The sequence below is a fragment of the Notamacropus eugenii genome, chromosome 6, assembly GCF_028372415.1.
Source record: "Notamacropus eugenii isolate mMacEug1 chromosome 6, mMacEug1.pri_v2, whole genome shotgun sequence".
In the NCBI taxonomy this organism is placed as follows: domain Eukaryota; kingdom Metazoa; phylum Chordata; class Mammalia; order Diprotodontia; family Macropodidae; genus Notamacropus; species Notamacropus eugenii.
In genome coordinates this window covers 331,477,732-331,502,758 of record NC_092877.1, presented here as the reverse complement: position 1 = coordinate 331,502,758, position 25,027 = coordinate 331,477,732, and the positions used below count along the sequence as shown (strand labels likewise).

The 25,027-nt window shown below is 42.6% G+C and overlaps 2 protein-coding genes across 2 annotated transcripts in view; both read left to right on the top strand.

The window, feature by feature from the left end:
- The window catches only part of SLC9A9 (solute carrier family 9 member A9), a 727,593-nt gene that overhangs the window by 682,738 nt on the left and 19,828 nt on the right, over positions 1-25,027 (top strand). The gene's annotated exons all lie outside the window — the stretch shown is intronic.
- LOC140509987 (E3 ubiquitin-protein ligase RNF113A-like) lies at positions 17,179-19,441 on the top strand. Its single transcript, XM_072618221.1, has one exon. It carries the CDS (start codon positions 17,260-17,262, stop codon positions 18,325-18,327), a length of 1,068 nt encoding a protein of 355 aa, XP_072474322.1. The 5' UTR covers positions 17,179-17,259; the 3' UTR covers positions 18,328-19,441.

Below are 25,027 nucleotides of genomic sequence, written 5' to 3'. Positions count from 1 at the left end.
TATTATATACCTTCTGTTGGAATGTGTGTATATGTATGCATATATAGTATCTATACATATACATATATGCCTATATGCATAGACATATGTACATACGCACAGGCACACATAAATATAATTTTCCTCCTTTTTGTTTGAGTTAGCATGGTAGTTCCTGGTTGCATGTGCCCAGGAAAATGTTGCTTTAATTCATTTAATAATCTGGCTGCGTTCTAGGCAAAGGAGGACCTGCCCTGGAGTCAGGAAGAACTGGGTTTGAGTTCTGCCTCTCACATAAATTGTCTATGTGACCCTGGGCAAGTCACTTAATCTTTTAGTGTTCTAGGAAGCTCCTAAGAGTAAAATGGAGAGGTTTGCTGAGGTGGAGTTTCCATATAAGGAATTCTCTGCAATGATCAAATCACAGATCCAGCCAAGGAAAATATCCACTGCCATTATCTTGTCCAAATATTCACAGGTCACCATTACATTGTGGGGAACACTACAGAAACTGGCTCTGCGGTCAATGAATGTGGATTCAAACCCCACTCTGATCTGTGTGACCTTGGGAAAGTCACTTATCTTCCCTGGGCTCATTAGGCTAGACAGCCCCTGAGAGCTTTTCTATCTCTAGATCTAATGGCCATCACTAGCAGTATGTGATATTGGGGGAAACAGCAACTCTGCCACACTGAGAAATACAGCCTTGTTGAATATCCCTGGGCTCCAGATGCAATGACGAAGATACACTACGTGATAATGAAGAGCCCCACACAGTGGAATATACAGTGGAGAAGGGGGAAGTTCCAGTATCAGAAAAAATGCTGCCCAACAGGTCTGAACAGAGGGGGAGTAGGCAGTCGACATCTAAGCACAGAATGACCCATAAATCACCCCCAAATCTTCTTGGGCTTCCCCCAGCGGTACATTTGACATGGATATTGTACAAGGAGATGCTGCCATATAGGGAGAATGTTTGCAGTAATGGTAGAAGTGGGGAATTAGGCAGCCTGCTAGGGGGATGATGAGAGAGAAAAAGAGAGAGAGACAGAGAAAGACAAAGACGGAGAGAGTACAAGTGGACCCACGAGTGTAACGATGATAAAAATAATAACTGACAGAGACATTAGAGGTTTACATATACATTATTTGACCCTGTGAGTTATCCCTTCTGGGAGCAAACATTTCTCTACCTTTAGCCCAGAAGTTTGGAACCTTTTTTGGATACTAGTCCCATTCTATGGACCCCCTCTCAGAATAATGTTTTTAAATGTATAAAATAAAATACATGACATTACAAAGAAAACCAATTACCTCAAAATGCAGTTATCCAAGTATTTTTTTTTAAAGTTCATGGATCCCACGTTAAGAACATCTACTAATATATGAGAGTGAGCAGTGACCTTAGATTTCATCTGATCCACAATTGTACAGTACAGTAACCCAGTTCTTGATTTTAAAGGTGACTCTAAATCGTGAAAGGTAGTTTGGAATTTTTCCATTGAAATATTCATAATCATGATATTATAAACACAGCTATATTTGTTCTCTGCACAGATCTATTGGTTTTCTAGTATTATGGAGGTTTCCCCTCATTCTTTCCTTTGTATGCTAATTCCTTTCCTTGCTTATCATGTCAGTGCCCCATTCAGAACACAGTGAACCCACTAGGAAAATGCTAATGTGGAGGAGGAAGCGGAAATTCTGATTTTTGCCTGAGGCAAACCATTCTGCTCAGCTAGGTTTCTTAGTCTTTGTGGCAAACTGATTCCCACTGTCGTGTGGCAGAAGCAGCATTGAGGCTCATTTCTACTGAGCTTTGAAAAGCTGGATAGGGATTTGGGTTTGGGGCTGTTTTGGGAGGTCTATCAGATGTAGACATTTGAGACTATGCATTTCTAGTAATAATATTGATAATGTTAAAAATAATTATAATAATACAGTGTGTCATTTCTAACAGAAAGCAAAAACAAGTTGGCAAGAGCGTAGTTGTTGGGTTTTGTTTTGGTTTTTGGTTTTTTGGTTTTTTGCTAAATGTATCCCTAGGCAATGGAAATCAATACCAAAGCTGGTCAGATAGATGTTATTAAAACACCTAGATTAAATGGAACATAAATAATAGTTCATTGATTTTTTTATCCAACTTTTTGTAATCTAGTTTACAAGAAGCAAAATAATTCTCAATGCACTGAACAGTTTTCTCTGCTGTGGTTGCATTCTACAACATTGTATATAAATTAATCTTCTATCATCTCTTATTTATTTTACTGGTTTTTTATTTCAGAAAAATATCACCATAGAGAGTAGAATGATTTATATAAGTACAAAAGATTTATGAAAAAATAGTCTTTTCTTCCTTTATTCCCTGGTCCCTCATTGAATCTTTGGCTTAACTATAAATCTTACCTCGAAGGCTGCAGTGCCATCCACATACTGGCCATTACCAGAAAATGAGGCTTTTCAGCATTAATAAAGGTTGCAGGAATTATATTTTTTTCATCTGATAATGGTGATTAAACCAACTCTTCAATCTGAGAATATCCAATACTTCTGTGTCACATTATTCAGGACTTTCCCATTGTAGTCCAAACTACACTGAGATAAGCTACTCAGATCGACAGTAACATCCCAAAATTCATAAGTACCAACTTCACCATCAGATAATATTCAACAACAGAAAGTCAGCCAGTTCATTAATATCCAACTGTGAGGGAAAATCCATTCTGAAAGACTCTCTCTCTTATAGGGGAGAGGGAGGAAACCCTGAAGTAAAAGGAAAGAGTTAATAACGATAACCCTGGCATCTGTAATGATGCTAGAGAATACAAACAAATGCACTTTTTTTTCCCCTTTCAATTTTTGGGAAGCCATTTTCCATAATGCCTGTTCACGTCAGGTTTCCAAACTAAAAATAGTATCGAAGGAGGCACTTTTTATATATGAGGTTTTTTTTTTCCTGCAGATCTCTGGGAGCTTGAAGAATACTGAAATAATTTAAGCACAAGGAATACCTGCCTACATACATACAAGTCAGGCCACTTGTGAGAAAGCAGGTCTGGATCCATGCATGCAAGTAGGTCATTGAAAGTCAATGTAAACCAGGGCATTTCCCTCTGCAGGAGAAATTAACCTGCAGGAATCTTGCAGACAAGCAATACCTTTTAGCATAGCAGCTGTATTTATTTATGGATTGATACAGGCAGAGAGATATATGGGGAGAGAAGTGCATCTAATATGCATAGCCTTAAAAACATGCTCGGGACAAGTCCATTCATTCATGCACACGTTCTCTGCTTCCTGCAATGGATGCGCTTCTCAGTGTCAGATTTTCATTTCATTTGAAGAGTCATTTTCTAAAAAAGAGTATATCTGTCTATTTGTTCCCCATCACTGCCCTCACTATAACATTTTCAGAGTTCCATTTGTGGCCTTCTCTTCCCTCCTTTTTACCCCATGAACAGGTGTCTGTAGTTAATGGGACCAAGGTGACATTAGCCAGCATCTGTATCCAGCCTTGGTTCAAGCCACGTATACAGCAACCAGTACTGATTATTAGCAGTGAGGGCATCATTAATCTATGCCTAGTGGAGACAGAGGCTGTGGCTGCAGGAGGAGGAGGAAGCTGACATGTGCCACCTGGTCCCCAGGTACCTCTGCCTTGCCTGGACCCCTTGCCTGACTATCATTAGATTTCCATGTGATTTAGATCATAGTAAGAAAAGGGATAATGGGGATGGGGCAGGGGAAGGGGAAGAGAAGAGGACAGATTTCTTTCCTTGCTTAGTCTCTCTGCTCTAATGCCATAGGTTTGGCATGGAATCACAAGTTGTCAAAAGCTATCAAAGACCCTAGAGATGGTCTGGTCCGTTCTCCTCATTTATAGATAAGGAAATTGAGGTCTACTTAGCAGTCCCCCCAAAAATGGAATCTCTAAGAGTGTAAGACTGGCTCACCCATCAATCAGTTAACAATTAAGGACCTGGTGTGACAGTAACAATCAGCACTAGAGTGAAGGATTTCTCCATGGCTGGGCCCTGGAGATGATCTGTAGAGGGTTCCACCCATACCCACTGCCTTGAGTCATCCTGGACAGGACAGCCCAAGCCTTGTGTGCATTGCAGTGTAGTATAGCTGAGAGAAGGAGAGAGCAGACAGCAGCTAAGAGTCTGAGAATACTCAATACTCTTACTTAGCTGACATGTTTTCCTCTCCTATCTTCCCTACTGTTGTGGTATATGACCCTTAGCTGCTCTACCTTTGGGGAGAATAGTCAATCAATCATTTCTAATAGCATAAGTGGGCATCTTGTGTGGTTCATGGTTGGGCCCTGTGTTACTTAAGAAACAGGGCACAGATTACATAAAGTATGGATCTGAGTCAAGATGCCTTAATTAATTAATCCTTAATGAATGAGCTCAGTCCTCTGTCACTGAATAAGATTGCTCCATGGTAGAAAGGTGATACAATGAATGGAGTACTGGACTTGCAGTGGGGGTAGAAAAAGACCTGACACTAACACTTACTTGCTGTGTGCCCTGGACAAGTCACTTAACTACTGTTTGCCTCAGTTTTCCTATCTGTAAAATGGGAATAATAATGGCACCTTCTGCACAGGGTTGTTGTGAGGATTAAATAATATGTGTAAAGCTCTTTGCACACTTTAGACTGTTAAATAAATTGTAGCTAGTGTTCATGACAGACCATGAGAGTACATCTTTTTGGACTCAACACCTCCCTACTTCTGCCTGAAACTCCTAGGTACATTCATTCATTGGTTTTCACTTTTATTCTGAAGGAGTGTTATACAATGGATAAAGAGCCGGCTTGGAAGCCCAGAGGACCTGGATTCAAGTCCTTCCTCTGCCACATCCTGACTTTTTAACCCTGAACAAATCACTTAATTTCTCAAGATCTGGGCAATTTTCTAAAGACTCTAAGATGCCGAGAAGGTGCCATTCTGCCTTGGTAGGAAGAGTCTCCTCATTCCCTAGTCTAGTGATATCACAGATCCAGGCCCTGTGCCCAACCTTATCCCTTACTCACACAGAAGATACATAGAGACATTCCTTGGGGGCCAAATAAGGTAAACTTCCCTATGCCCTCCCTGCCTACTTCCTCTGTGTCCCAGACTTCTCGCTCTACTAAGTACAGGCGATGTAAAAACCTGGTCTGCATATGACAATAATCAGTTATTTCCATTATCAGTCAATCAGCAAGGATTGAGTAAGTGCCTACTACAGGCTAGGAGGGGCAGCCAGATGGCACAGTGGATAGAATGCCAAGCCTGGAGTCAGAAGGACTCGAGTTCAAATCCAGCCTCAAACATCTACTAGCTGTAGGATCTTGAGCAAATTACTTCACCTTGTTTGCCTCAGTCCCTCATCTGTAAATTGAGCTGGAGAAGGAAATGGCAAAATACTCCAGTATCTTTGTCAAGAAAACCCTAAACATAGGGTCATAAAGAGTCAGACGTGACTGAAACAACTCAGCAACAAAGACTATTATGAATACATAAATTAAAAATAAAGGACATATAAAGAGAAAAGCTATCTGCATCCAGAGAAAGAACTGATAAATAGATGTATAGAATAATTATACATATATATACCTATTTGTATCTAATGGTAGCCATCTCTAGGTGGGGGGAGGGAGGGAAGAAAAAAAGAGAAAAAAGTTTACACAATAAATTTGTTGTGTATTTGGAGGGAAGAGCAGATTGTGCATGGTACGTTTGCAGCTTCATGTGCAATCATCTCTTTTATTGTACTGTATTGTGGAAATACTTGTTTGTTCCCTAATGGAAAATAAAATAAATTTTAAAACAACAACAAATATTCCAGGTACTGTACTAAGAGATGAGGATATAAAGAAAAAAAAACCCCAAAATTGAACCTGCCCTAAAGAGCTTACATTCTGATAAGGGAGACAACATGTAAACAAATAGGTCCATATGTGTTACATACAAAGCAGAAAGAAGGTCAGCTTAAAGGAGAAGGTCTGTGTGACTTGGGGGGGATGGGAATATGTTGGAGAAGGTTGCAAACCAGTTCTTGAGAAAGAAGGCAGGGATATAAAAGGTGGGAGCATTCCAGGCATGAAATGCAAAGGCAGAGGTGGGAGATTCAGTATCATGTTTGAGGTACAGCCTGTAGACAAGTGTAACTGAGCTATAAAGTACACGTGGGAAGCGAAAAAAGAAAGGGCCAAGTAGTGAAGAGCCCTAGATGCCAGAGGCCTTTTCTATTTGATCCTATAGATGATAGAAACCCACTCAGAGCATTATTAAACAGGGAGGTGGCATGATCACTTTGGCACTTGGGTGGAGGAGACGGGTTGGAGTAGAAAGAGGCTTGAGGCAGGGATACAAATGTGGAGGCTATTACAATAGAGCCCAACTAGATGATGGTGATAATGTTGGTGACAGATGTTGTAAAGGCAAAAATGATAAGATTTGGCAATGGATTGGAATTTATGGGGTAGGGGCAATGAGGAGTCAAGGATGACACTGAGCTTTCAAATTTGGGTGATGGGGAGGGTGCTGTTGTCTTTTACAGTAATGAGGAAATTCAGAAAAGGGGAGGAAGTGTTGGGAAAGATGGCACCCTATTCTCCTGCTTTGATGTAGCTACCAACTATGTGGGGATGTGACCGTGTGTGATAACCAGTAAATGATGTTCTAAGAAGGAGAGTATGGAAATGCCCAGGGTGTATATCTTATTGCTACACTGGGCACTAAGCCAGATTTGATGCAGGCAACCTATTCTGTCATGTTAGATGAACTGAGGCATAAAGCTACATTCCAGCCCCCAACCAAAGAGCCTGCCAACTCTGTTATGGCAGGGTGGCAATGGGAACAGACTAAGAGGGCTGATGACTGTGTTGAGGTGGAGTACATACAAGTGAAAAGATGTCCCACGGAGATGCGTGGCTATGACAGGTCCCTCTAGCTGTACTTACTTTAACAAGTCTTGCATATGTAGATTACATGTAAATTGGCTGGGCTACAAGAGCTGTGAGGATGACATTTCCTGATTCTTCCTTTTCTAAGCTGAAAATAGTAAGGGGGGGAAAAGCACAGAGACATCCAACTCGTGGCATTACAGAATTGTGGCTTCTTGTAATGTCAAATGGATTTGAAAGAATGCCATCTGAGTAAACAGCCAAAAAACCCTTATGGACACATGCTTTAGGACCCCTTTAAAGAAACAAAATAGAATTTCAAATTTTTTAGTTATTTTAATTTCATCTTCTCAATTAATTTTAATTTTCAATTAATTTTCCTTTCCTTCTATCCCCTCCACACCCCAGTGATTAATTAAAAATAAATAAGTGAAATCTACATACCTAGTTTAGTAAAACTAAGTAAGCCTTATCTCTTTGAATTTTAAATTCAACATGTCTCGATCATGAGGTGGCGTATTCTTTTGGAGTTGTGGTTTATCATTGCGTTGAATTCGAGTTCTAAAGTCTTTCAAAATAGTTTTTCTCAGTCTCATTCTTCTCATTATATAGACTGTTCTCCACATGCCACTCACTTTGCTCTCTATCACATTATAAAGTTCTTCCTAATTTCTTCTAGGAAATTGTCCATTTTCTCATTTTTTATAGCACAGTAATATTCCATTACAACCATGTACCACAATTTGTTTAGCTTTTCCCTAGGTGGTGGGTCTGGAGTCAGGAAGACCTGAGTTCAAACCTAGCCTCAGACACTAACTACGTGACCCTGGTCAAGTCTAAGTCCCTTACTCTCAGTTTCCTCAACTATAAAATGGGGTTAATAATAGCACTCCCTTCAGGGGTTGTTGTGAGGATAAAATATCTGCAAAGCACTTAGCAGTGCCTAGCCCACAGCAGGTGCTATATAAATCTACTTTTAGTAATATATATCATTAACATTGATATTATTTTTATCATGGTTATTATCATAAGTTTCCAACTCTGGCTGTCACTAAAAAAAGCTGCTCCAGATATCTTCATATACAGGCATACCTTGGAGATATTGTGGGTTCATTTCCACACCACGCAATGAAGCAAGTCACATGAAGTTCTTTGTTTTTCTGTGCACATAAAAGTTATGTTTACACTATAATATAGTCTCCTAAGTGTGCAATAGCATTGCATCTAAAAATGTACGTGACAATTTTAAAAATATGCTATTCCTAAAAAAATGCTAACCATTATGCGACCTTTCAGCAAATTGTAATCTTTTTGCTGGTGGAAGGTGTTGCCTCGATGTTGACAGCTGCTGACCTATCAGGTGGTGCTTGCTGGAGGCTGGAGTGGCAGTGGCAATTTTTAAAAATAAGACAACAGTGAGGTTTGCTGCATAGAATGACTCTTTCACCTGAACACTTAGAGGCCATTAATTAATCTAATTTCAATATTGTTGTGTGTCAAGGAATAAGGGAGCTGGAGAGGAGAGAGAGAGATGGGGGAAAGACCTGTTGGTGGAAAAGGCAGGACATACACAACATTTATTAAGTTTGCCTTCTTATATGAGCATGGTTTGTGGCACCCCAAAACAATTACAATAGTTACATCAAAAATCACTGATTATAGATCACGATAACAAATATTATAATAATGAAAAAGTTTGCAATGCTGTGAGAAATACCAAGATAGAATGGAGAGATGGTGTGAGCACATGCTGTTGGGAAAATGGCACTGATGCTCAATACAGGATTGCCACAAACCTTCAATTTGTAAAAATCACAATTATCTCCAAAGCACAATGAAGCAAAGTGCAATGAAATGAGGTATGCCTGTATAAATCCTTTTCTGCTTTCTTTGATTTCTTTGGGGTATTGGCCCAACTAGGTCACAGGGTATGGACAGTTTGATAGATTCTTGGGCATAGTTTTAAATTATTTTCCAGAATGGTAGAAACAATTCAGTTCCACCAACAGTGCATGTGTCCCTGTTTTCCTGGAGCCCCTCCAACATCTGTCAATTTCCTCTCTGGTCTTCTTTGCCAATCTGATTATGTGAGGTGGAACTTCACAGTTGTTTTTGTTTGCATTTCTGAATTTCAAATATTACTAACCTTTTTTTCCTCCATGCAAAAATACTAAACCTTCCATTCTGGATCTTCCTTAATGTTCTATAGTTGGGGTGAGATTGCTAGTCCTTTCCAGTGTCTCCTCACTTGTCAAGATCTGTCATGGTCAAGTTTTCTATCCTCTTCTCTGAATTATATCTTATACAATCTTTTGGGTATTTGAAGGGCATGGGTATATGGGGGAGCGTATGAGAGAGAGAGAGAAAGAGAGAGATACCAACAAAGAGAGAAAGACACGAGAGAGACAGAGAGAGAAACAGAGACAGAGAAATTTGGGCATATCCATGAAGTCGGCTTTATGAACAAACAGGAATTATGGTACTGCACAGGGAAAGATATTGAACTTGGACTCTTGGAGTCAGTCCTGAGTTGGAACTCAGATTCTCCCACTTAGCAAGCTTATGACCTCAAGTAACTCACTTGAACTTTCTGAACCTCAGTTTTCTTAGCTATAAAATGATGGTCTCACCTTCATAATCAACCTCACAGAAATGCTGTGTGAATCGAACAGGACGAGGGGTATAAAAATGCATTATTAGGCAATGTGATTTGTGAGGGCACAGAAGTTGCCCCTGCTCAAATATAACATCTGCAGTTCCATGATCATAGTTTCATTATTTTGAGTTGTCAAGACATCATCCCTTTTTTTTTTTTCAAAAATAAATGCCCTTAAAGGTGATCCACCTGGATATATCTCTATATCCACCTTTAATCACACTCTTGCACTCCAGGCTGGAGTGCACTAGTATATGCTGGACATCTCCATCCAGCTATCTCCCAAGCATGTCAAACTCAACATATCCCAAACAGGACTGACTTCATTTTTTCTACCTCTAATTTTTCCCATTTCTATTAATAGCTTCATCATTCTTCCTGTCACACAGTTTAACAGCTTTGAAGTCATCCTTGACTCATCCCACTCCCTCAATCCCAACACCCAGTCAGTTACAAAGTCTAGTCAACATCTCCTTCTTTACTCTCCTTTTCTCCACCCACAAAATTACCCAAGTCCAGGCCCTCATCACTTTTTATATTCTAGAATCTAGAGTAACACAATGACATCCTAATTGGTCTCCCTGCTTCCAATTTCCCTTCTCCAATCTATCCTCCATTCAGCTACTGACTGATATCCTTTAAATACACATCTGACCATGTCACCCAACCCCACTCAAAAATTTTCAACGACTCCCAGTAAGCCTAAAGACAATCTTGCAATTGCTTCATTTCCCTATATGACCTTTTTCGTATGAGGCCAGTTCTTTATGCTGGTAATAAACATAAAACAGGAAAACCCTAGAAACAAGGTTGAAACTTCTCCACATATCATAAAGAAGAAGCATGTATTTAAGTGAGCTTTGAACAGCTTTCAACAATCCCTTGTTGGACTAACCCAATTTCTGTGAGAATCAGAGGGTTATGTGCAAGTCAGGAAGTGGATGGATGGTCAAGCAAATCCAAGCAGCTTGTAGCATTTCCATTGTGGTGATATAGGATCTTCCCCATCCTGTCTTCCTAGTGTTGTGGCCCTGGCTGCTTTCCATCTAGGGAGCTCATATGGCATGTTTCTGTTTCCCTAAGAATTGTATGTGGTCTAAAATCAGGCATTTTACTACTAAGAGGCTGTGTCACACAACTTAATCCTGAGAGTGTCTGAGCGAGGACAATGTGCTCCGAAGATTGAGTTTCAGGATCACGTATCTCATCTTTCACAACTGAGTTCAGTCCTCATCCATGTAGAAAATTGCCCTGTAGTAAGCATCTTCATAAAAGGCCATGATATTCTGGGTATTTGTCATTCAAATCAAGTGATTTTTTTTCTGTTCCTAAATGCCCTGCTTGCTTCCTCATAGAAGTGGGAGCCAGTAAAGAAATGGGGCAGAGACAAGAAGGGGGAGGAAGATGTTGAATCTTATAGGGGAGACAGTAAGACTAAAGACAAATGTATGGTTTCCCATAAGCTAGCCCTCCCCCTCAAGCATCTGCATCTCCTTAAAGTATTATACTACAGACTCCTCTACTGCCTATCCATAGCACAAGCCAGTGTTCTCTCCCTACTGCCATTTCATAAAAATGGAATATTCATTAAGAATAGAATGTTAGAGTTAGAAAGGACCTTGGAAATCATCTGGCCAAACCCACTCATTTTACAGATAAATAAACTGAGGCCCAGAAAAATAATATTACAAAATCACAGAATTTAGAATGGAAAAGAAGCTTGCTGGTTATCTAAACTGACTAGAACTTGGAAAAGAATCCCTAGCACAATATACATAAGGAGTGGTCATTCAGCACCTGGATTTCCAACAAGGGATCCCTTAAGGCAGCCCATTCCACACAAGGACACCTAGGTATTAGGTTTTAGGGGTTTTGTGCCCCTAATGTCAAGACTAAATATTTGCAATTTCCACCCATTAACTCTTCAGACCTTTGGCCTGAATGCAACAAGTTCCACCCCTCTTCAATATGTTGTCATGATTATTGAGTTGTTTCAGTCATGTCCACTCTTCATGACCTCATTCCAGGTTTTCTTGGCAAAGATACTGGAATAGTTTGCCACTTGCTTCTCCAGCTCATTTCACAGTTAAGGCAACTGAGGCAAGCAGGTTTAATGACTTGTCCAGGGTCATATGGCTAATAAGTGTCTAAGGTTGCATTTAAACTCATATTTCTAATTTCAGGCTGAGTTCTCTAATGATCACCAAGCTGCTTCTAAGTTCTACATCTATAATGCTGTGAACAGACAAGTTCCCTAGAGTGGGGAGGTGCATTTCTTCCAGTCTTTTGATTCCAATTAGCCTTCAATTTTGCTTGGGCACCTGCTCAGAAGCCTCATTCCACTGCTGGCCTCTTCCAAGAGTACACCCAAATTGACTGATGCCAAAATCATAAATGCTGGGCAGGATTAGACTCGGGTGAAGGCCCTGGCCCACCCTCTCCATTAGGCTGGCAGAAACTCATCACCAACAGAGAGCCTCATGACTACATTTAATCCATGATACATGGACTAACCCTGTTATGTTAGAAAGGTTTTATTACTTAGCTTTTTCTAGAACCATCAGAGATGAAAAGCTAAAAACAATAAGAAAACAAAACCATCCCTCAATGTTAAACAAAATGAGATAAGGGGGAAGGAGAAAAGAGAGAAGAGAAAGGAGAAAAAAAAAGAGTATCCAGAAGCAATGTGGCTGGCCCTGCATCTCTTGTAGGTCACTTGTCTGGGGAGGTAGTGGATTGCATGACTTTTTGTCCATGGAACACACTTGCTGTAGACAGCTCACACTGTATAATTCCCTTCTCTGCCCATCCTAAATGAACCATCCATTTGAAGAGGAGGAGCCTTAGCTCCCAATCCTGATCTACCCTTAACTACTCTACCCTGTCTTTTCAGCAGTCATCAAGTGGTTTCCAATCACTGATCTGTGGTAGATACAAAGAGACAACCTAGAGATAAATAAATTAGCATTAATTAAGCACTTAATTTTGTGCAAAACGCTGTGCTAAGCACTAGGGAGACAAACAGAAAAGTAATAAAGTCCCAGCTCTCCAAGAGCTCACATCATATTAGGGGAGAAACCCATATGGAAGTTTTCACTTGCAAGTCATATGGAAAGGTCTCTTGGTCCTTAGGGTGCAGCAGCAAAGCAGATGGTAATGCATGATCTTTCATGTCATTTCTACAAGAAAAAAACCATAAGAGTTTCTGATATTGAACTATCTGTCAGTGCCAAGGACTCTGGGTGAAAACTCCCCCTCCTGGGTTTTCTGTAGCTTTGGCTGCAGTGCCTGCAGAAGCCATGGCCAGGCCATATCTCCAAAGGGTCCCTTCCCAGGATAATGGTTATAGGGGTTCAGTGAGAAGCAAGACAGGCAGTTGAGAGGGGAAGAGGAGGGAGGAGATGCTGCCATTCCCAGGGCCCATCAATGGCAGTTGGTCTAGGAGCTAAAGTCGGTGGTGTAGAAGAAGATAGACCCCTTCTTCATAGTGATTTCTCCCCTCCATGATGGCTGCAGGGACCAGGCTAGAAGTAGGGCCAGTGGTCTTCGGGACCCTGTTCCTGGGTTCAAGTCCTGAGCTACCATCAGGATTGGAGGAGAGATAGTAGTAGAGGTAATAGTAGTAGCTTGACTTGCACAGACAGGAGATACTTTCTATCTCTTCCTCAGGTGGGCCTTGCTGCTTCAGACTAAGATGATTTGTCTGCCTCACAGGTAGCAGTTGGTTGGCAAGTGATGAGAACAGCTTGCCCCTTCCCCACAGGAATTGCTTCTCTGGTCAATGGTGGCAGGAGCTAAACTGGAATAAGGGCTGGGGGTCTGATAGAAATTGCTATCCGAAAGGCTCTCTGGTTCAGAGTCCTAGCTGTCTCCATCCAGGTTTCAGGGAAGGCAGTAGAGACATGACCGTATTAGTTTGATTTACTTGTCACAAGCTGTCCCCAGTCCCTTCTTCAATATGTCTTATTGCTTTGGTGAACATAAAAGGCTCTGATGGTCATCACTGATCCCCCTGAGCTATCCCAGAAGTAGTAATCATTTACCAAGGGCCCCATACCTTCCAAATGCTCAGTTAACTTCTGGGAAAATCTAGATTCCCATTGCCAATGGGGAAGCATTATTGGTACATTTACTTTCTAATCCAGAGCCTGTATCTATCCCCGGAAGGGTCTTTTATATTCTTATTGCCTATTTTTTGAGACCCTGTGTGTCCCCCCCACCAAGACATAATCATTTACTGTCTCAGACTTGACAATTTTATATAGAACAGCTAATGCTTTAACCTGCACTAAGACTTTTGGGACACATTCTACAGAGCCAAACCTGTATGTTGGCAACAATCATAGAACAAAGAAGCCTCAATGATGTCTTCCCGGGGATTTCTCCCCCCTAGGCCTAGAACTCCCCCCCTCCATTGTCCAAATCCACAGATTCCCAGGACTCTGGAGTGTCTGAGTCCACTTATCACCTTAAAGGCAACCAGAGCCTGGGACAGGGGTCTGACCAACAAAGAGTTTACAGCTGAATTCCACTCATCAGTAAAAGACTAATTCAGAGTGGGAATTCCGGACTGTTCATACCTTTGTCCAATATATTGACTTGCATGGTCAGCCAGCAGAATCCTTTCCCAATTCCTCTGAACCCTTTGAACATGGTTTGAGGTCGTGTGCCTGAACAGAGCAGATTCAACCACAGGGACTGTTAAAACTTTAACAGGAGGGCTCTCCTCCGTGGTGTCTTATCTCACTCTGCCCCAAGTCAGTTAGTCGTGCCCCATGTTGGGCACCAATTTATTAGAAACACTCTTGACACTAATAAGGTAACAAGGAAAATTTATTACAGCAGAGTTTAGAGGAATTGAATACTTTGGCCAAAGCAAGCCCCTACCCTCTTTTCAGGAGGAGGGAGCACTGGATACAGAAACGAGATGAGCTACATACCGTTAGTTCAAGCTAGATCCTCCCACCAGGAGAATTGGTCCATTCTCCATTAGGTCACCATCTTCTCTACATGCCCATTACGTAACCCCTCTTTGTGTGACTCCCCCTCCCAAACAAGCTTTAACATAGGACCCATGCTCAGAATACGGAGGGATAATTTTATGTGGGGTGTGTTTGCTTATATACATGAAGTTCATTAAGCAAGCACAGTGAAGAAAAACCTTCCCCAGGTAACTCTAGGCCATTTTTCTTGGCTAGTTCTAGCTAGCTGTAGATTTGGTTCCTTTATCAAAAACTTTGTATTTTTCTGAAGGCCACTGTCTGTCTTTTGATTGATTGAGTCCATTTGCAGCCTGCTGGCTTTCTTATTCTCTAACTTATTCTCAGTGACTTCCCCAATTAACAATAACTTACTGTGGAAATTTAACTTTTGCTGTCTCTCACAGAAGGTTAAGACTTCCCCAGATCTTATTGGGTTAAACCAAGTATTTAGGCTAGTTTTGTACTACCTTCAGTGCTGTAAGAACCTGGTGAGTCCACCCCAACTCTTGGGAGAATTGTGAGTCAAGAAGTCGAAGGCACCTCTGAGAAGCTTTATAGCAGCTGAGCTATGTAATCAAAGATTTGTCCTTCCTGTTTACCACAGTGTGTTTTGTGATGCTCTGACCTTTGTATCCCTGGGAAAGCCATGCAGTATGTGTTTATTTCCCTTAGAACACAGTGTAGTCAGTAGTCAATCTATTAATTTACTGGATTTTTTAAAAATTCATTTGAACCTTAACACACATGGAATGAATATTTAAATGCATGGAATAAAATACATAGTATTACAAAGGAAACCAATTATACTGAACTGGGGGAGAGGGAAGTATTTTTTTAAGTTCCCCAGCTTAAGAGCTCCTGTTCCAAGAAGCCATCATTAGGATCTGATGGACCCACATCCTCATTCCCTTTTCTTCATATGATCATAAGTAACATGTATTTCATTTTTCTGATTTTTTTCATTTTGCATTATTTCATAAACTTCTTTACAGAATTCTCTGTAATTCTCCTGCCTATCTATCTCATATCTATTATATCAGATGATGGCATTTTTTTACAATTTTATACAATCTTGGTCATGGTCTGAAAGGCTAAAATAATTAAAGTGCAATTCCACTGATGTCAAGGATGACCCCATTCCTGCTGGAAAAAAAAAGCCATATGTGTGTGTATACATATACACACATACATATATACATACGTACATATATACACATATAATATCTGGTAGGAGGCAGCCACAGGTTTCAGCCATTTTATAGCAACGAGAGCATCATTTGCTTGGAAAACATCTGGTTAAGTTACATGCCTTCTGTAATAGCTGGTGCCTGTCTGCAAAGATCCCATTAGCCTAAGGGAACTCTCCCAGGACTCTGCCTTAGCCACAAAGCAAGAAATCCCAAAGTTCAGGGTCAAGCTCCCACTCATTTCCTAGTGCTGTTAGGCTGACCTGCAGCCTCGCCAAGCATTTAGAAGCATGTCTAAAAGGGAAGACGGACTGCGCCCTTAAATTACAAACCAGCAGGACTCACAATGTATTTTTATTTTCCCACAGCAACACCAGGAAACCTGGGGGCGTTGGGATTTTATAAAGTGTGATATTTCCTTTGCTTTTCGTTACTCACAGTAGTATCGGGTTTAGCTTTGTGGGCTGTTAGGTTTTTTTACTTTATTTTAATTTTCTTCTTTACATGGAGATAGAATTACAATCTTCATAATCAAAGCATTTAAACAAACAAGAAAAATTGAAAGTGATTTTCCTTGGCTGGCCTGTCACTCATAACAATTCCATTTGGTGAGAAATGTTCCATTTCTCCTGTTGTTATGCATGGTCAGCAATATAGTTAATGTTCACTCCCACACACATTAAAAGTGTTTGGCTTACACTTCGGGGAAGGAAAACAAACCAAGGAGAGTTCTTTTCCCAGAGAGGTTCGGCTGGGTAGAAGGCAGAACATGCAGAGGGAGATTTTTCACTCAAGTCCTGTGCATTTAGAAGAATGTTTGAGACCAGGGGACAACTCACTCGTGTAAGCATCAGACATCAGTTACCAGTGACTCTCCAGTTATTTGGATCTCAGGAATCCCCAGCAGAGGATGTGCCTGCAGAATGTCCCTCTTCTCTGCTGTCTTTTCTCAACAGAAGGACATGGGTGGGCCAGGTGCTTCAGCTCCGTCTCCTCATCTGTAAAATGGTAGTCACAATAACCCTTGCCTCAAAGAGTTTTTTTTCCCCTAAAATGGGGACAATAATAACTGTTGTGAGGATGACATAAGACACCGTACATAAAGTACTTTGCAAGCCTTACAGGGCCATGGTGGAGGGGTCTCCAAACTGGGATCCTTAAGCCTGTTTTTGTTTTTTGACATTCTGCTGAGTCCTTTGGAAAGCTGTATGTTTTATTTTGTATAATTCTGTATATCTTATTTTAAAAACACCCTGAGAACTCCCTGGGATTCCCAGCCTGCCCAAAGGGTCCCTGTCATTCTTGCTGTCGATGCCCATGGTGGAAAGAACGAGGTGGTGAGGACTGGAATCTTGCCTCAAAGGCTCACTGGGAGAAGGCTGCCTGCCTCAGTTTCCCCCTCTGTAAAATGGGGATGAAAACGGCAGCACCTCCCTTCCAGGGCCGTTATGGGGATAGGACAGGGCGTCCTCTCCTCCCACCAACGTTCACCTGGAGATAGGAATGCAAGGAGCTCTGTAAGCAACGATCCGCGCAGATTTGGGCAGATACGCGAATGCAGGGATGCGCCACAGACGTTCGCATGTGTTCATATGTGCAATGCCCCCCCGTAGATACTCGTGACGTCACCCCGCACGGCCGTCCCATTGGCTCAGACCTAAGTCCCGGGGCGGGGCCCAGCTGCCAGCCCCGCGCTCCGCCCCCTCTCCCAGAGGCACTGATGGACGCCTCCGGCCCGCTTCCCGCCACGGCCGAGGAGGCGCCGCCGCCCTCGCCCTCGCCCTCGCCGTCGAAGCCGCTCTGCCCCTTCCTCTTCAAGAAGGGCCGCCCGGCGCCTGCGGGCCGCCGCCGGAGACGCGGGGCCGACGAGGGGCGGCCCGAGGACGGCAGCAGCGACGGCAGCAGCGACGAGGGCCCGGCCGCGGTCCGGCCGGACAAGAAGCGGCCCGCCCCCAACCCCATGATCCAGAGCAGCGGCGGAGGCCGCGGGGGCCGCGACGACGAGGCCCGCGCCTCGGCCCTGGCCGTGCTCTACCCGTCCAGCCGCTCGGCCAAGCCGGCCGGGCCCGAGGACATGGGCGCCACGGCCGGCTACGAGCCGGACGCGGCCCGCGGGCCCCAGGCCCCGGCGCGCAAGGGGCCGATGCGCGCCCCCGCGCACCTGCGCGCCACCGTGCGCTGGGACTACCAGCCGGACGTGTGCAAGGACTACAAGGAGACCGGCTTCTGCGGCTTCGGCCACAGCTGCAAGTTCCTGCACGACCGCTCCGACTACAAGCACGGCTGGCAGATGGAGCGCGAGCTGCACGAGGGCCGCTCCGGCGCCCCCGACGCCGCGGCCTACGAGCTGGGAGGTGGCGGCCGCGCCGACCAGGCCCGCGCGCCCCACGCCTGCTTTATCTGCCGCCAGCCCTTCCGCAGCCCCGTGGTCACCCAGTGCGGCCACTTCTTCTGCGAGGCCTGCGCCCTGCGCCACTTCCGCGCCTCCCCGCGCTGCTACGTGTGCGAGCGCCACACCCACGGCGTCTTCAACCGGGCCCGGGGCCTCGGGGCCCAGCCCGGCCCTGACGGGGAGAATGAGGACGAGGACGAGAGCCCCGACGGCGCCACCCCCCGCGCCTAGAGCGTGGGCAGCCGCGCGTGAAACAGCCAGCCTGGGCCCTGACCCTTCCCCGGCCTGGCGTGTCCTGGGGACTCCGAGGAGCGCTGGGCACCATGGCGCCGAGACCTCGTGGGTGCCGGTGTGTGGAGATGTGCATGGTGACCCAAGAGACCTGAGGCACTTGTCAACTTTACAGCTGTGGCAACCTCCCGGAGCAGACCTGTTGGCACCCCGATGGGTGATGGATGGATGGAGATAGATGGATGGAGATAGATGGATAGATGGATGGATAGATAGATAGATAGATAGATAGATAGATAGATAGATAGATAGATAGATGGATGATAAGTAGATAATTGATAGATGATAGGTGAATGGATGGATAGATAGATACATATATAAGTGGATGGATAGGGGGATCTACCAATGGATAGGCAGATGATGGATGGACGGAGAGGTACATGGATGATGAGATGAATGGATAGTTACAGAGTACAGATATCAATGAATATAAATAGACAATACATATCTATAACATGTGTACATATATATGAGAGTATGTGTATATGTACTGTATGTATGCAATATGTAAGTATTGCATTTGGTCCCCACAACCCTTTTAAGTTTAGGGATGTTAAGTCTGTCAGATGTTAGGGACTCGTCCCATGACTAGTAAGTATCTGAAACATGATTTGAATTCAGGTCCCTCCTGACTGCGGGTCCAAAGCTCTTAAGCTTCCCTAGCTGCAGGCTCATTCCTGGCTATGCCATTTATGCCTCAAGTCCCTTCACCTCTTAGGTGCCTTATCTACAAAATAGTCATGATAATACCTACCACTGTTCCCTCAAAAGATTGTTATAAGGATCAAATGAGATGATGTATAGGGAAGGGCTTTGTAGAAGGTAAAACTCAGTACAAGTGAGGATCTTGTTGGGAACCTAGGATTATTGTATTATGCTGAAGAAAAGGCTGAACATCTAAAGCAGTGGTCTCCAGTTATTTTTTAATCACACATCCCTCCCATTAAAGAACTGGGGAGCAGTTAGCATATATTTTCTTATAAATTGTACATATTACTAATAAGTATGTAAATTATAAAGTATCCACTAAAATAGAAATTTAAAAAGGAAAAAGATAGAAACAAAATGTTTGATACTAGAGTCAATAAGGAACCACTAAGATTTCTTGAGTAGGGGGATGAAGTGTACTTTAGGAAAATAGCTTGACAGCTGTGTGGAGGAGGATGGATTGCAGAGGGGACAAACTTGAGACCAATTGCCAGTTATTGCAATAAACATGAGGGCGTCTCCAGTTGTCCTGATCTGTATCTTGCCACTAGACCCAGATGGCTCTGGAGGAGAGAGTGAGACTGGGGACTTTGCATAGCCCTCCTCATTTCAATCTGGTCGCTTGTGGCATCACCTCCCTGATACCATGATCCTATTTGAGAACAAAGGACTGACAACAAATAGACATTCGAAAGATGGTGAGACTCTTAACTTGGATGGTGGGCATATGAGTGAAGACAAATATGGGATATGTGGAGACTGGACAAGATTTGATAACTGATTGACTGTGGGGCAAGGCAGATGAGGAGGAGTCAAAGATAACCTGGGGGTTGTGAGAATATGGATGACCAGAAGAATGATGACCTCACAGTAGTAATAAAGAAGCTTAGAAGGAGGGTAGATTTGGGTGGAAAGATAGCATGACATCTTTAGTACAGATCATAATCTATCTGTAATTGCTAATCCCATGTGATTCATTCCCATCCAAAGTGGGACAAAAGGGAGGAGGGCATATTTCACCAGTCACTGTCCCTGAATTGGGAACCTTTTCCCAGAAGGCACCTACTGAAGCCATTAGGATTTGGGGGGTGTAGAAGATGATTTTGCCCAGTGGCACCGATGAAACAGCTGCCACTGTTCTTGGGAACCTGAGAGGCCAATGACAGCCTCAAAAACTGATAATTGTTGGAAGTTTGCACTTCCAAGGAAGAAGGCAAAGTCAGAGAGGAAGAATTTGGAAAAACCAGTAAATGTGGCGTTGGAAACACTCTCCAGAATTGTCTGTCCCAGGATGCTACCCATCTTCCCAGCTTTTAATTGACTGATCACATTCCCTTTGAGGGCAGTTGAAAAATCATACTGGAATAAGCCCTTTTCCCCTTTGAGGACTTTGGAAACCACCAACTTAGACAATAGGAATTAAGTTATACAAACCCTGGATGAAGAACAGTCAGTATTAGTTCCTTAAGGAAATATCTATATGTCACTTTAAAAAAGAAATGAAGGGAAATATTTGGAAGGATAATGTAAAATATTGGCTGATCCACTAGGGGATTTTGATATTACTTCAACAGCCTTTTAGACCCAGAGAGGGGGTTTAACATATAAAATAAGACAAGGAATTGAGAGGCACTCTCAACAAAGGCCCCAGAAGATAATGGGTATGAATTCAGACATGTTTTCCCCCAATCTTGTCTTTTTAATATCTGCCCTTCAAATGGCCACTGTTCCATTCTTTATCTCACACCAGCTAGCACCAAGGAGATTGCTAAAATGGCAAACTCAATCTTCATATCTAGCAAAGCAAAAACATTTGTGCACAGAAGAGAGAAGAGGGCTGGTCAGGCCAAATATTGAGTATTTAAGCGCAAAGATCATCATTAGTTTTATTTTCACCTGTCGCGTCTGATTACTCACATGGATCTTGGCCACCTGTTCTGTTTACTGATAATTAAGCTTTGCCAGAGGGAAAGGCATGGGCTTCTCCATGTGATCAACCACTCAACCAATAGTTCATACATAGTTTTTTAGGGCTTTTGAAGTGTTCACCAAAGCAACACCATTTTAAAGCATGTTCAGTATGGGATCTGAAGTGCCTCCCAAAACAACACCATTTTAAAGCACCTTCAGTTTGGGATCTCCGATGTTTTATCTTCATAATCCCAATATCTACCACCTCATCTCCTCCATACTAAGTACTTAAAAGGTGCTTGTTGATTGATTGAAGGTTAGAGAAGCTTGCCTGTGGTGTGACAGAAGTGCCAGAGGGAAGTGTAGGGTGGAAATGAAGCTGAAATAGTAACTGAAATTTATGAAGTCATAAATTCCATAAATTACAAATAAAATACATGTCAAGAGGGAAAAAAAAGAAATGGTAACTGTAAGCATATAGGTTCCACTGATTGAATTCCTTCCTTGAAACTAATTCAAAGACTGAATAAAAGGTATTGGTCTTTCACAGAGTGTAGTAAGAGGCAGCTAGGTGGTGCAATGAGTAGTGCATGGGGCTTGGAATCAGGAAGACTCATCTTCCTGAGTTCAAATCTGGTCTCAACCACTTCTGGCTGTGTGACCCTGGGCAAGTCACATAACCCTGCTTGCCTCAGTTTCCTCATCTGTCAAATGAGCTGGAGAAGGAAATGCCAAATCACTCCAGTATCTCTGCCAAGAAAATCCCAAATGGGGTCTTGAAGAGTCAAAAATGACTGGGGGTAAAAAACAAACGACTGAACAGCAACAGCAGAGTGTAGTGAAACTTTTTTTTATGATGATGGAGATTGGTTCTTGTGGTACTGCATTATCAGGAAATATCCTATTTAGCACACAGACCTTCTCCAGCAAGTATTTCCCTCTAAGACCTCCAATTAGGTCTTAGGAAAAAAGGGTTCATAGCTCTGGCCCCAGTTTTACCAGCCCATCAGTCAAAAAGTACATGCAAGAGTTTAAACCTATTCTGAGCTCATTTATGTCTTAGAAAACAATGCAAAGATGCTATTTAGATTTTATATGTAGTCATTGAAATTGAGTGTGATTGCCTTTCCACTTCCTCCTCATTGAGTCAAATGTGCCCCTAAGCCCTGAAGACTCAAAAGATAAAAACACTTCATGTCACAGGATGGTGCAGTCTTGCATGATGGACATCCCTTTCTAGGCATGATCACTTCATGGGAGCATTTCAATACAACTCCATTCTAGAGATATTCATCAAGCTCCTGCTAACCTGGCTTAACTGGAGAAGGAAATGGCAAACCACTACAGTATCTTTGTTAAGAAAACCGCCATGGACAGTATTGGTGTGCAATGGGGTCCATGGAGTCACTAAGAGTTAGACACATCTTGAACAACAAAACTGGCTTAAGTCAATTAAGTGACTTGTCCAAGGTCACATAGCCATTATGAGTCAAAGGTAGGACTTTATCCCAGATCTTATTTTACCCACCACCTCATCCTACTCCACATTTACCCCACCTTGAAAGAAGAGATCAGAGTTGAAAGTTGTCACGTGGTTCCCATTTTAAAAATTAGGAAATTGAGGCTGTGAGAGGGAAAGAGATTTGCTCAAAGTGACCCAGTTAGAAATTGGCAGACTGGGAACTTTTAACCTAAGACTCCTGGCACTTTTTCCTACCAAACTGAAATCATCAGTTCTGTTTTCCCTAAGGGCAATAAGCTGAACTGGTTTTCAAATAGAGACCAAGGGGAAAAAATCTGAAGCAGGTTTGGCATTAAGTCCCCATTTCTTCAAAGAAACACTACAATAGCTGGATATTTAAAGGGGAGGGGACAAGGACAATTATTGTTTAGGTGGAAATTGCCACTTATGTCACTGTAAGAAATGAATACACTTTGAGCTTGCCTCTGCTTTCCTTTCCCAGGAACAAAGGAAGGGTAAATAATCATGGCATATATAAGGTTTAATTTGGAAGACTGAAATTATAGAATGACTTAATTCCTCCCCTTGCCTTTTCTGTGGCAATCGGGACAGCTCCTGACACTGCTGGGAAGCTTCTGGCATCCAGCGAGATCATCCTCAAACAAAAAAGACACTGGAAATGTGTGGAGGACTTTGTTTTTTAATAGGAAAAAATGAACTGTCAGGGCCTGTTTTATTATTTTTACAAGGAGCAAATAACTGCATGATGAGGCCCAGCCTAACTGGCTGCCTTGAGATCTTTAATAGAAGGATCAGATGTGTTCATGCCAGGAAAATTGTTGGGAGTTTTTTCATAGAAAGTGTGTCTTCTTAGCAGCCTGGCTCTGGAATGAGCTATTTGAGCTCATCTGGAAGAGGCTAAAATAGTGCAGAAAAAGGTGACTTTAGGTCTGCATCCCTTCTACTTTCACACACTTAACTTGGTAATGAGAGTTTTATGCTCAACTTGAATGGGGCCCAGGCCCTCAGCATAGAAGACTGTTTTGTCCTGGGACAGAATGCACCTTATCTAAACACTCAGTCACTTAATCTTGCAACTCAAGAGTGAAAGAATCAACCCAAGTGGTTTCAGGGGATGGAATTTAAAAAATAGAGGGGTGGGTCGGGGCCAGTGGGGAGAGACAAGCACTGGTTTGCCGGGGAGCCAGTAATCAAAGACTTTCAGTCTCCCGGGAGGTTCTACCCCTCTGGGCAGAGGGAAGCAATGGAAAGTGTTACTCAGATAATAAAACCCTTAGGCTTGTTCCTGGGGAGAAAAGTTTCAAGCTTTATGCAGGAGAGACCACAGCATGCAAATCTCCAACCCAGGACAATTATATAAAGGAGGTGAGGTTTGCTTTGCCCCAAGGGCTCTTTTAGAAAATCATCCATCCCGCAGCCTCCACAGGCTATACTCTGTGCACCGCTTTATCTCATCTCCTTTTTCCACAGGGCCTTTATTCTGAGCTGGCGGCCAACTAAGGTACTAGGAGTGCAGAATGGTAAAAACAGGACAGGATCTTGAGTTTTAAGATCTATGTTTGAATCCCAGCTCTGTGTGACCTTAGCAGAGTCTCTTCCCTAAATTTGAGTTTGTTCACCTATATAGAAAGGTAGCAGAAGGGATTGTCCTTGGCATTGATGGACATTTCTTGTGTTGTCTTGGTTTGTTGGCACCTGGGGACCGGTAGGCAGTAAAGCATCTGACAATGACACAGGTAATATCTACTATCCCTATTTTACAGGTAAAATGAGGGAATTGGGTTAGGTAATTTCTCAGGCCCCTTTTACTTGTGAGGCGAATAAATAATAAGTTGGCATCGACATAGGGCCTTAGTATTTGCAAAGAACATAACAGAGAGAGATGGTCTAAGAAGAAAGGCCTGGGCTTAAGTCTCTGACACATCCTGAACTACCTGAATGATTCTGAGCAAATCACCTGAGCCCTAGAGTGGCTGGCAACCCTCTAAGACTGTAAGTTATTGTAGAGACATCACTGATCTGCCTCTTTTCTCCAGTGCATTGAGCGGTTGCTTTTGAGTATATATTAAAATTTAACTTGGAAGATTGAGGCTGGCAGAGAAATTTAGTCAATATATAAATGGTCCCAAATTAACTAGGGTAATTTTTTTTCCATTGAATTAACCAGCTATTTTGTCTCTAAGTAGAAAGGTATCTGACCTCAGATACTTCCTAGCTATGTGACCCTGGGCAAGCAGCTTAACCCTTTTTACCTCAGTTTTGTAATCTGTAAAATGAGCTGGTGAAGGAAATGGCAAACTACTCTAGTATCTTTGCCAAGAAAATCCCAAATAGGATCACAGAGTCAGTCATGATTGAAAAACAACAACAAAGACAGGTGGTTTGAAATGTTCAAACCAATGTTATGGAACTATAAAATGACAAATAGCCAATTAGATAGTAAGTCTGGAGTTTGTTTTGTTTTAAGAACTTTACATATGTATTATCCCATTGAAGATCTTCAGACTTGTCAAAGTTATGTTACAATGGAAATTCCTT